The sequence below is a fragment of the Anabas testudineus genome, chromosome 14 (assembly GCF_900324465.2).
Source record: "Anabas testudineus chromosome 14, fAnaTes1.2, whole genome shotgun sequence".
NCBI classification, from domain to species: Eukaryota; Metazoa; Chordata; class Actinopteri; order Anabantiformes; family Anabantidae; genus Anabas; species Anabas testudineus.
The window spans coordinates 9,949,126-9,962,790 of record NC_046623.1 but is presented as its reverse complement, the minus strand read 5'-3'; the positions used below and the strand labels follow the sequence as shown (position 1 = coordinate 9,962,790).

The following is a 13,665-nucleotide window of genomic DNA, read 5'->3' as shown; positions in this document are numbered from 1 at the left end:
CTGTCCAATATGCGAACATCACTGTTGGCAGAGGTGTGACTATTACATCCTTCACATCCTCCCCTTCCATTCATCCAGGGGTGGAGTGAAACCAAACCTGGGGCATAAATTTATCGTCTCTATCCACCTATCTTCAGACTGAAGAAGCTACTTGGATGAGTAGCAAAACGCTTCAATTTAATAAGAAGGAAGTCCAGTTGCAGTGATTCAACCTCTAAATAACTTCAGTAATTGACATAAGTACTTTCTCTATCTAGTTTACTATCGCCATATTAGGATAGGAGGGAAAATGATCATAAAGGCTGGAATATTGTTGTGGTGGTTGTGTGTTGTTGTTTCCATTTTCTCCCAGCTTGGTCTGCAGCTGTACTGCTTGGAGCTGATCAGCAGGTGTCAGCTTCATCCCTTTCATAAGAGGTGACACACAGCTTCAGGCTGATGCGCTGGGATGTGGGGGTGTGTGACTCAGGGTGGCTCCACTTTAAAAACTTCCTGAACGGCATCACCACACTTGACTGTTAAAAAATATCACTTAGCAACAATAACTACATATTTATTGTTATGTAACAGAGAAGAGAGCAGAGGATGCCAGGTCCTTTCCACAACTTGGCAACTCATGTTGTTGTAACACAGTCTACTGAGCTCAGGTCACAGCAACAGGTCACAGCTATTTTAGAGCGATTCGTCATTGTGCAGATATATTTAATCAAACTGCGGAAATCAGCGTACTTTCAGTAACTCACACAACACTGAGTGACACATTACACCACAGGGGGCGGTCAGCCCTCGCTGCTCCCCGGCTGAATGAACCGACTGTTTCCCTTTGCACAGTTTCATAAGCGCTGCAGCACCGACGCGCAGCGCAACGACGTGCGTACATGGGGCCAGTGGAGGTTTCCACTCGCTGCTCTTGAACCGAAACCCCGCGAAACACTCCGTCCTGCATCCCACAGAGGCATCTCCCGGACATGGCACGGACTTTGAGGCTGTTTGCGACTTGTGTACTTTTAATTCTCTGCTCCTGTGCGAGGACGAGTCACAGCAGGGAGAGGGTTTACTATGTCGGGATCATTGAGGACTTGTGGGATTATGCGCCAAGTGGAAAAAACCTTTTGAATGGGAAAGACATCGAGGAGGATGAGTGAGTTGTGATGTTATTAGTTGTTGTGATTAATGGTATGACTCATTTATTTCATATATATGTATATATCATTCATATTATACACAGTTACACATGATGTCATAAGGGTTTTTCCGGGTCTGAGACGATTTAAAGTTCAAAAACCCCTAAAAAATCCTAAAGATGAGAAAAACAAAAGTTCCACAGTATGTCATCTTGTCAGGGTGTGACCATGTCCACATCCTGAAGCAATCTGGAGTGTTGTGCTGTTTGGCAGATGCACAAGAAAGACAGGGGAACAACAGTGAATGACTATACTGTATTCTTCCAGGCAAACAGGGGCTTTAAAAAATGAAACTGAAAACACAGACTGCAGCTGTGAATGACAGGAGAGTCAGTTTGTCAATGCTAATGGTGGTGGATTTTCTGTGTGATTCCAAATGAGGACAATGATGCTTTGAGGTGAAGTTTAAAATAGTCAAACATAGTGAAACACACAACACAATACTGTTGTTGTTTTATATCTGATTGTGTCCATATCATTTTTGGTCACAGTTCAGATAGCTGATTAGGGGTGATCTTTTAAGTAACCTACCAACTTTTATTTAACATTTGTTTGTCATTTTGTTTATAGTGATGTTTCTGCAGTTGACACCTGAGACACTAAAGAACACAAATGACTAAGTCACCATCACACTGTATCTGATTATTGCTTTGCATTACAAGATGCTGTGACTGTGCCGCTGTTTATCTCATTCATTAGATGGCCGTTTACCGTTTGAGGGCTAACATTTCAACATACTGTAACTGCTGCATCCTTGCATAATTCTGGATTTTACTGACTTTATCATTCAGCTTGTCCAAAACTAATGATTAATGACTAATGCCAGAAACACACTGGCAGTAAAAACAATTTATTATACATTTAGAAATGGATTTGTAGCTGTTGTTGTTCATACCATCAAAAATATATATAATACCATACAATAGGAAACAATAGATGTGATTTAATGTGACTTTAAATTCAGAGTTCCATACATACAAGTCCTTAAAGTCCACGTCCTGACAGGTGGAGGTAGCACATTAATGATATGTTGCTCTGACCCTCTTTATCAGTCTGTCAGCACAGCCCATTTATAATCAAGTCTCCTAAACATAATGCTCTTTGTCCCCCGTGTTGCTTGCTGCATGAGGTGGATATAGCAAAACTGTGTTTGCCACAGCTCCAGCAACAGGTTATTAACCCACAGGAAACATGTAATTACAGTAATGATATGTCTAATTGTTGGAGAGCTTGTAACCAGATACAATTTGTTCTGTGGTATTGCATTTACAGCATTTTGTGACATCTTACAGAGCAGGCCGCATTGACAGCACACTTTTTGCTATAGTTGCCCTTCACTACTTTTTATACCGGTGATATTTCTGTTTAATTTGTATTCAGACAGTGGTTCTTTATTTATCTTTGTCCTAATAGTATATTTTTATACTTTGTACTTTATTTTCTCCAATATTTGTTCTATTTATGTGCTATAACATTTCTTACACTGTCTTATTTTCACAATAGGGACATACAGTTGCTCGTCATTGCATAATCTTGTGTTGTATAATATGACAATACCCGACCTTGACCTGAAGAAATGCCTAAATGATTCAGTGTGACCACAGTTCTGTCTGTACATCTTATTTTTTGTGTCTTCTGCCCACTTCTATCTCAGACATGCATATATATTCCTGAGAAAAGAACCTCACCTCATTGGCCGTGTTTATAAGAAGGCTATGTTCCGACAATATACGGATGCTACGTACAGACACTTTGCTTCCCGGCCTGAGTGGTTGGGCTTCCTGGGGCCCATACTTCGAGCTGAGGTTGATGACGTTATAGTGGTTCATCTGAAGAACTTTGCAACCAGGAGCTACTCCATGCATCCCCATGGAGTGTTCTATAAGAAAGATGCAGAAGGTATGGTGTTTCAGATTACATATGCACACACCTAAACACATACATAGAATATATTATATTCACTGAAACATAGTTAAATAAATAAAACACCCTAAACAGCCTAATTCCTTAGTTACTTTACAAGTATAAGGTACAAAAACAACATAAGATATAGATAAATGTGATATTTTAGGTTTAGGTTTCTCCAGTAATGATGATATAGTATCACTACAGATATCTGAAGAAGTGAGACTGATTGTTCACAGAGCTACAGATTCATTTAACAAGAGTTTTATTTAAATTATATTTATATTTCTCCTCAAAAATATTGTATTTTTCTAAATTACATTGTTTAGATGATATATAATTTTCATAGAAAGTAATGCTGTAAGGGAATTTCAAGGTATTCTCAAGAGACTTAATATCACCGAACAGTCTCTTTTGGCTTTGCATCAGATCAAGACGACACTTGGACCCTATGGTCTCAGTGTTGTAGCACTGACATTGTCTGCATAGTACAAGACATCATTCAGGCAGAAGAATAAAGTACCGTTTGCCCTACCTTTAGTGCAGAAAGCTGTGGCTTTATGTAAAGCTACCCTGAATGTTATACTGCTGTGCTTCAGTATCTAACAGCTCTAGACTGTCTCTGATAACAAGATAGTAACAGGCTCAAAAGACAAGAAACAAATGTGATACTGATTAAAGGAGTCTATTTAGGTCTGTAGAAGAATGTAAAAAGTCACAGTGCACAGCTTTAGTTCCTCTGTGGCTATTATGGAACATTTGGCTCACTTTTATATGTGTCTCCTAAGTATTTATTTATTTTTTTTACCGCTCTTTGTTTTGCGACAGGCCCCCACCTCCCACTCTTCTGTCTAAAGCTTCCTACTCAGGAATTTTAAGCCTTGAGGGGCTGAAAGTGAAAGTTTGTCTATGGCCTTTGTCCTGGTTTATTTAAGGTTTTACTGTCTATCATTCTACATCTTGGGCAGGATGGGAGATATGTGGCTAGTGAAAGAAGAAGAGAAGTGAGGAGGGAAGTCAATAAATCGAGAAATAAAACTGGTTAAATCAGCTTATTCTGTGTTAAGCTTTGTCATGATGAGCAAAGCTGGTGCAGAGGTTAACGTAACAGTGACTTTTGTGACTGAAGTCATTTATGTGTTCATACAAGTAAAGTATGTGAAGCTGTTGAAATTTCATGGTTTGGTGAATTTCTATAGTCTTTGACATCACTTTGTAACACTTTCCAGCTTTTTGTAAATCAACAATTCTTGGTCATTAATTATGATTAATAATCTTGACTTAGATGAAGATCAGATCACATTTTATGATAAATTAATGCAGAAAACCTTTTTCTTGCCCCTATAGATCACACACACTGACATACTGAAAGTTAAATTCTTATCAAAGATAAATCCCATAAAAGAACATAAATGTAACCTTCATTTGGGAAACTACCACTGCATTAATGTGAATATTAAAGTTTGTGGTTCAATGATAATTTATTTCATGCATAATATTTTCTAAGTCATTGTAAAGCATTATAATAAAACTTAATGGCACATTGTCTACTAGGGGCGTTGTATCCAGATGGGACATCAGACAGGTTGAAGGCGGACGACTCTGTTCCTCCTGGGGGAAGCTACACCTACCGCTGGGAAGTCAGACCTGAATTTGCTCCCACCGATGATGACGCCAACTGCCTGACTTGGGTCTACCACTCTCATTTAGACGCCCCCAAAGACATTGCCTCCGGACTCATTGGGGCTCTGCTCACCTGCAAGAAAGGTATAAAGTAAATCTAACTGCAATCTTAGCACAATGAAAAAACAGAAAGCTTCATAGGAAAAACAATCTTTCAATTGATTACATAAATATTTGTAACCATTCTACATGTTTCTCTTTGAGCACAGGAATCCTAAACGAGCCTAATGAACCATTTCAGACCAACTCAGATTCTGCTGTGAAGTCAGTCCGCAACGATGTGGACCAAGATGTCTTCTTGATGTTCAGTGTGGTGGATGAGAACCTGAGTTGGTACCTGGAGGACAACATACAGAGCTGCTCTGATCCAGATGGAATTGACCCAGATGACCCAGAATTTGACGAGTCTAACCTGATGCATGGTGAGTGTCTTTAGATCTTTGTGATTAGCACTATAATACAAACTGTAACTATTTTGTATTTTTTTTATTTTAACAATAAAGTTACTACACCTAATTCATTTTAAAAAGTTTGTTTTTCTGTGTGACAGCTATTAACGGGTACACATTTGGTAACCTGCCTGGGATCAAGTTATGCCAGGACCATGCAGTAGCCTGGCATTTGTTTGGCATGGGTAACGAGGTGGACATTCATTCTGCCTTTTTCCATGGGAACACACTCCTGGACCGAGGCCACCGCACTGACGTCCTCAGCCTGTTCCCAGCCACATTTGCGACAGCTGAGATGGTCCCTAAAGCAAGAGGAAAGTGGCTGCTGACCTGCCAGGTTAATGACCACTTTCAGGGTAGAGTATCTGACCTATGACCTCTGCGTCACCTCTGACCCCTTTGCTGTGAGAGTTTACCGGCTGTTCAGAGTTGCTGACAGTGGAGATTGCTTTTTGTGAGGCACCCTGCTGCTTCTTTGTCAGAGCATAATCTCACAGGCCTTCCCACAGCAGAGCTTGTATTTTTACTCTAAACATGCCAGGACCTGTATTTTAAGGCTGCACAAAGTCCAGTGAACTTAGAACTGTATAAACTATACTTAGTCATCAGGCTTCTTACAATGATCCATTCCTATTTCTCTGCTTTTCAAGAAAAGTGATTATTCGTTCATTTATTTATGAAAAATGCTAAAAGACAAAATAAGTGAAAATGTAAAGTGGCCAGTAAAATATTTTAATGACCATTAAATCCAACCCTGTTAGAGTTATCTGGTTGATTTTCAGCCATTAAAACTGTCTGTGGCTCTGAAGGTTCCAGTCTGCCTAAAGTTTGTTTGCATGTGTGTTAATCTGTTTCAGCTGGGATGCAGGCCTTCTATGAAGTGAAGTCATGTGACAGTGAGGCCAGAGCCACAATGACTGGTGGGGTTGTGAGGAATTACTACCTGGCAGCAGAGAAAGCTGTGTGGAATTATGCTCCCTCAGAAAAGGATCTAATCAATAATGTACCCCTAACTGAAGCCGACAGGTGGGCATTTTAATGTCAAATTAAAGTATTGGTGACATGCCGGAGATTCCAACTTAATCAGTGATAGCTGATGAAAATGTCTAGATTAAAAAAATATTCTCATGTTTACAATCTATCATTTACATTTCAATACTTTTTTTTCATTAGGTGTAGGTAAGGGTTCATCCAAAACTAGGTACTGTATATGTTGCAACCGGAGCTAATTACTTTACAACTGTAATAAAACAGGAAGATATGCATCAGATGTTTTAATGAGTTCAGAGGTTACAGATCGAAAGTACAGCCTCAGAAGGAAGTGCATGAACTGACTTGTGCATAATGGTGATGTAGGCTGATGTAGGCTGTTTTATGGCTAATGAGTGTATGTGAGCGGATCATTCCTGTGGTGAGGGGTTGTCTAGAGTAAACTGTGTGAAAAGTGATGCAGTGACTCAGTTGTTATTGTGTCTTTGTAATTGTTGTTTGTTCTGTTCACTTGTCTCTGTTCCACACACATTGCTGCTTCGTCTACATCACATATTTATTGCAACTCATTTCTTTCCTGTAATCTTCACTTATCTTGTGCTCCATATGCATTCTCTCACCCCCCCCCCCCCCCCCCACCCCCCATCCCTTCTTCCTATAGTTCATCAGAGATGTTTTTTGGCACAAGTGGTGGAAGGCTAGGAGGTCAATATATGAAGGTGATGTTCAGAGAGTACACAGACAACACCTTCACCACCAGAAAATCAGACGCACCTGAACACTTGGGATTTTTAGGTAAGGCCTCCCCTCCTCACCAAGTTGCTGGTTTGTGAGAGATCCCTCTTTTTTTTATTTTGTTTATTTGTTCGTACGTGGACTTCTTGTCTCTCACTTTAGTTTTCTCAGTAACTAAAAGTTCTACATTTGTCCAGGTCCAATCCTGAGGGCAGAAGAAGGAGACACAGTCAGAGTGACATTTATGAATAAAGCTGATACAAACTACAGCATTATGCCTCATGGCCTGCAATATGACCAGCTTTCTCAAGGACGCAGCTCTGAGAACGGTGAGAAAGCAGCTGATTGTGTTGCTACAGATTGTACCAACAAGAACAAACGTGCAGTAGCCTTGATATAATTTTTAGACTAGGATTTATTACTTCTTACTTTAAAACACAGAAGAACAGTAACAGGAAATACAAAATGATCCCTTTGCTGCTGTCTGTGCAGATGAACAGATGACTGGGGTGACTCCTGGCTCCCACGTTGGTCCAGGTGAACGCTTCACCTACACTTGGCAGGTGCTAGAAGGTCCAACTTCATCTGATTCTCCCTGTATCCCCTACATATATTACTCTGGCACTGATCCCATCTGGGACACCAACTCTGGATTAGTGGGACCTCTGCTTGTGTGCAGGAAAGGAACTCTGGGGGAAAGAGGAACTGAGGTGCTGCTAGATTATTCACTAAAAAACTATCACACATACATGTAATGGTAGCAATGAAACAGTTGATACCTTCAATGCATGTTCAGTGATGTGTTTGAGAGCTTAAAACAAGAAGTTGCATTTTTATTTTTTATGCCACGGCTTGCATTTGCAATTACCGTTTGTCCTTACTGTTATTGTATGTGTGCATTTTTAACAGAAGGATGTGGATAAGGAGTTCTTCCTTCTGTTCTCTGTCATGGATGAAAATTTGAGCTGGTATTTGGAGGAAAATATTGAGATGTTTGGCACCAATGAGACAAATCCAGACAACGAAGTTTTCAAGGAGAGCAATAAGATGCATGGTGTGTTTTGAACTTCACTACCTTGATTCAACAAATAGTATTATAACCATATTTTGAGTGTTGGTCCTAATATTTCTTTAGTAATGTAATTAACTATTTAAATCTTGCCTTTGATTTCAGCTATAAATGGACGCATGTATGGAAACCTAGCTGGACTGGAAATGTGTGCTGGGGAGAAAGTTAGGTGGTACACCTTTGGACTAGGTACCGAGGTGGACATCCATGGTGTTTATTTTGAGGGGAACACTTTCAATAAGCACAGCACAACACGAGACACTGTCAACGTGTTCCCTCACACCACTGCTGCTGTCACCATGCAGCCAAACACTCCCGGTTAGTCATTGTGCATGCTGCAGAACAAAAACTGCATCCTTTTCGCTCTCTCTCTCTCTCTCCCACACAAACTGAATTGTTTCATGTTTCCAGACATGACAACAACTTTACTCATTTACTAAACTTGTGTGAATGTCTTCTTGTGGCGCGTACACTGTTCCAAACACTGGACAACAGGAAACATTCGACTAAATAGCTCTTATCCGAAAAGGATATGGCCAAACAATTTGTTACTTATAGTTTACAGTAGTCTGACATATGTTTAAGGCTTTGCCCAAGCCCAGTTAAAGGAAATGTCAACTTTGAATTATGCTGAAGTTGCAAAGATAAACTGTTTGATAAAGTTATCCCCTGTGTAATGACTTCAATACTGTCATATCCTCCACTACTGTATGTTTATTTCTACAGTGTAAAAGTAGAGTATGGTTTCCTTGTGCATTGCAAAGTAAAGGTTGTAAGAAAAGAAAATATATATTTGCACATCATACATAATTGTGAACAGTGAGGATCACACATTAACAACATTAACATCAACAATATGTAAAGATATTTCAGAGTAAATAAAACCTGTGCTACTAGTGGTTTGAGCTGTGTGTTCAAGCTAAAGTCACAAACATACTTAAGCCGATGTAAAAATCCTTAACATCTTTCCCTTCTCCTCACAGGTGTGCATGAGGTAAGCTGTCGAGTAACAGATCACTACTCAGCCGGAATGAGGCAGCGGTACAGAGTGAACCACTGCCCTGCACACAAAGTGAAACTCACACACATGCAGCCGACCAAGATTGTACAGTATTTCATCAGTGCTGAAGAAATAGAGTGGGACTACTCACCTGATAGAGACTGGGAGCGGGAGAAACACAATGGCACATTAGAGGACAGGTGTGTGTGTTTGGAAGATAATTGCTGGATGATGTATTTGGATGTGTTGGAGATTGAGTCTGTGATTAGTGGCATAACTAATTACTGTTTGTTAATGTAAGCATCTTGGTCTCCCAGTCCAGGTAACATCTTTTTAGAGAGAGGAGAGAAAAGGATTGGTTCTCGATATAAGAAGGTGGTGTATAGAGAATACCTTGATGGCACCTTCAAAGTTCAGAAGAAACGAGAAGCTGAACAGCAGCACTTGGGAATTCTGGGTAAGCTTAGTTGCCTTTCATTCCATGTTTATCCAAAAATAAATAAATAAATAAACTAGCAACAAAAAAAATAAAAATAGCAACACAAGATCACTTTTCTTTTGCAGGTCCAATAATCAAAGCAGAGGTAGGGGAGCAAATTTTAATCACATTCAAGAACAAAGCCAGCCGGCCGTACTCGATTACCGCACATGGAGTTAGGGCCAGTGGTGCACACGTTCCTGTTAAACCTGGTAAGAATCAAAAGCAAGCAAAAATAAAAAAAAATACATGCTGCTAACAGGGAAATTGAGCACAAAAAATAATATATGTTTGCCTTCAGGTCACATACTCGAGTTGACGTGGGATGTACCAGAAAACTCTGGTCCTGGGGTCTCCGATCCTAACTGCATCTCTTATGCCTACTTTTCCAGTGTTGACTTCATTAAGGTACATACTGTATTCCCTTTAAACAGTCACATGGAACACAGACACACACACACACATCAGTCACAGTGTTAACTTAAATGTTTAGGTAGGAGTTGAAATGTTAGTTGTTTGTGACAGATAATGTTCATTCGTTTATGTTTAGGATCTGTACAGTGGGCTTTTGGGGCCTCTGGTGATATGCAGGCCTGGGACTCTGCAACACAGTAAAGGACGTGACAGGCACAGGGCAGATGTGGACAAAGAGTTTGCTCTGCTGTTTATGGTGCATGATGAAAACCAGTCCTGGTACTTGGACGACAACATCAGAACATATCTTGACGTCGACCCTGACACGGTGAAGCCAGATGAAGAGTTCGAGGAGAGTAACTTGATGCACGGTAAGAGATAAGAGGAAAGGGATGGGGAGTCACAGAGAGTAACCACTGTAAGAGAACCACGCATTAAAACACAATACATAGAACATATGTTAAACTAATGCATAAACATACGCACAAGCAACTGTGGCAGCCTAACAGTAAACCTAACTGCCTTTAGTTCTGATTACTGCACAGATTGTTTCATCAATCTCCTTAAAAGTTTTCTTTGCTTGATTCATACCAATAATTGGACACATCTGAAACAGAGTAACATCTTTTCCACATGTGTCTTCAGACACATCCTGTGAAAATGAAAAGTACTCACTGCATCAGTTTGGGTTAAATAACTTGTTACCAGTTGAAGAATAATCATCCATGAAGTAATTATCCAATGGGAAAGTGAAAATACTGCTTCTATTAAGCAAACAGAAAACCGTACAGAAGAAGACAAAATTTTGATTTTTTGTATTTGCTTTTGACTTCTGTGAGTGTTTGGTGATCTCTATGTGTCAATGTGTGTTGCAGGCATCAGTGGAAGGCTGTACGGTAACCTCCATGGGCTGGAGATGACCCAAGGCCAGAAAGTTGACTGGTATCTACTAGGCATGGGCAACGAAGTAGATATGCACACTGTTCATTTCCATGCTGAGACTTTTACCTACAAGGTAACTGCCATCCTGACAAATAGCTTTTTCATTATGTATCTGAAACAGCACTAAATAAATTAATAAAAGGCAATAATACAACTGTTATAGGAAGCTGGTTTATGTTGGATTGTCTTTACCATGAAAACATATCTTGTGCTTAAACAGGAAATGTCTCCGCCCAGTCACTCAGTGCTTATTTCCTCTTGTTTTTTGTTCTTTCTTGATGAACTTCTTTTCATTGTGTGTGTGCATGTGTGCACCAGACTGATCGTGTGCATCGGGCAGATGTCTTCGATCTTTTCCCTGGGACTTTCCAGACTGTAGAAATGGTTGCTGGGAACCCAGGGACTTGGTTTCTTCACTGTCATGTGACTGATCACATCCACGCTGGGATGGAGACCACTTTCACCATCAAAGGTGTGCACATGTATCAGTGTAAATCATACGTGCTCCGGTCTCACATATGTACATTTACATATAAGTAAGTTACATAACATCTAATGAGGGGGACTTGTCTAATGTCTGATTTCTTTTATTTTTCTATTCTAGAAAACTCCTCAAATGGTAAGCATCTTAACACTACAATAATAAAGTTACAGCATGTAACACTTTGCTTTTTTTGTATTGTAGATATCACAAGTATAAAACTCAAATATGTTTCAAGTGTGTGCTAAAGATTACTTTAAATGCATCATAGCATGTGTGCCTTTTCTCTTTTCCGGTTCAACATTTCTTTTAAATGCTGCTTTTTCCTGTTGCAGCACCAGGAACTGAAAGCTCCACAAAGACACTGCTGCTCTCACTGGCACTTGGTCTTGTGGCTGCAGGTGGACTGCACTGATGAAGGGAATCTGACACTGGACTCTGTGTGTGTGTGTGTGTGTGTGTGTGTGTGTGTGTGTGTGTGTGTGTGCGTGCATGTGTGCGTGCATGTGTGTTTTTGTGTGTGTGTATGTGTGCACGCGTGTGTGTGTATGTGACCACAGTGGTCATATAAGGATTTTGAAATCATGGGACAAAATCACTGTTGCATATATGTTCACTGGAGGTTTTTTATTTGTCAATATCAACCAGTGACCTGGCCAGTTCTGATGTTTCAGCAACTATATGACTGTGTAGAAAGTTCAAGAATATTTAATTTCTTAGAAGTGAAGGAATTTTATATTTGTGGGTTGTTTCTAAGTTTCTCTGTTTTCTGGCATGTTGCACAGTGTTGTGAATTTTGCTGGTGTTTCACAGCACGGCTGCATCAAATATTTGATTTACGTTATGAATGTGCAATAAAGAAATGTAATTATGTGTGCTTGTGCATCTGTGGGCATTTTTCTTTAGTGTGAATGCATCATCTGACACCACAAGGTGGCAGTAATTCACTTTAATACAGCTTTGATGAATTAAAGTAAATTCTCTGTGGTCACAAATAATGTATATGGAATTGCTGAATATTGCTACAGAGATATCCAGTGGTAGTTCCATCTCAGATAACTTAATGTTTAATGTTATATAAATTATTTTAAGTCTTGTTTCCAACACACAGAACCACTGGATAATAATTCTCAAGAGTTGTAAGATTATTAGTAGGAGACAAAGGAACAAACAACTTTATCTGCACAGCTAGTTTTTCAATTCTTTGCACTTTCAATTTAAATTATATAAGTGAAATACAGATACCCCCTTTTGACATCAAACTGTAATATGAGGCATTTAGAAGGGAAATCACACTTTGATGAAAGTGGTAAAGGTTTAGAAACACAGGAAGTGAGTAACCAGGAGGCCTGAGAAGATCCTGGTTACATCAGCTTGACTGTAAGGGCAGTGTCTGAGCAAATGCATTTGTGTGTGGTGTGATGTAAGGTAGATAATCACTAAATGATTTTGATACAGATGTGTGTGTGATTAGTTTGTGAGTAACTGCTAAAGCGCTTTTTGTATCAGCAACAGTGTGAAATCTGGTGACCAGTTAATGGCCACCACGCAAACAGTCTGATCGGTTCAACTGGGACTGATAACCTAAATGTCCCATCACCATGAATAGTTTTATAGGCTGTCGGATTTAAAAGCATATGTGAATTTCAAAAGCGGGTGCTTTTTTTTTTTACCTTTAATCTGAGACATTGATCATAGTAACAGCACAAATTACCATATCAGTATTTGTCCTGATAGGTTTGTTGTTGGTCACTCTGTGATTGATTTGCATATTGATTAGCTTCAGCATAGTGAACAATCAGTACTCTCTGTCTTGGAAAACAGCTTGTCAGTTTACTGATGATGTAACAATCACTTTCAAACACAAGAATGTATCCTAAAATAAGATTTTAAGAAGGAGAATTGCTTGAAAATGCTGAGTGAGGACTTTAGCTCCATGAAGTCGCGTCTCATTAAATAACTGAGATGGCGCTGCACTTAAATCATCCATCTTTTTTTATTCTTACAGTGCGATTGTGTCTGTGCAGACGTAAACTCCAGCAAATCAACATCAGTAAACTTTAAACATGAGACTCTTTACGAAACAGCTGAATCACAAACAGTTTACGCAACAACTGAAACACAGGAGTCTGCCTCCTGCTTCCTGTCAATAACTGTTAGTGATCCAGACAGCTGTTGACAGCCGTCATCCTTATCTGCACAAATCCATCATGTTTTCAAGCAGCAGACTGTTTGGCTTGATTAATCCAGTTAAAAATCAAACTGTGACACTCTGTTTAAGGTAGATTTCTATTAGCTCCTCGCTTTATTTTAACAGCTTTACTATAAAAGAGCT

General features: G+C 39.6%; 1 protein-coding gene across 1 annotated transcript; it reads left to right on the top strand.

Moving 5' to 3' along the window:
- Positions 1-843: 843 nt before the first annotated feature.
- LOC113170409 (hephaestin-like protein 1) lies at positions 844-12,201 on the top strand. Its single transcript, XM_026372496.1, has 20 exons — positions 844-1,141; positions 2,839-3,083; positions 4,644-4,856; positions 4,982-5,194; positions 5,323-5,577; positions 6,079-6,247; positions 6,873-7,006; positions 7,144-7,275; positions 7,439-7,656; positions 7,856-8,000; positions 8,121-8,333; positions 8,999-9,215; positions 9,333-9,472; positions 9,580-9,705; positions 9,795-9,901; positions 10,044-10,278; positions 10,783-10,922; positions 11,168-11,321; positions 11,454-11,468; positions 11,666-12,201. The coding sequence occupies exons 1-20, from the start codon at positions 969-971 to the stop codon at positions 11,743-11,745; spliced, it is 3,324 nt and encodes a 1,107-aa protein (XP_026228281.1). The 5' UTR covers positions 844-968; the 3' UTR covers positions 11,746-12,201.
- The last annotated feature ends 1,464 nt before the right edge of the window (positions 12,202-13,665 follow it).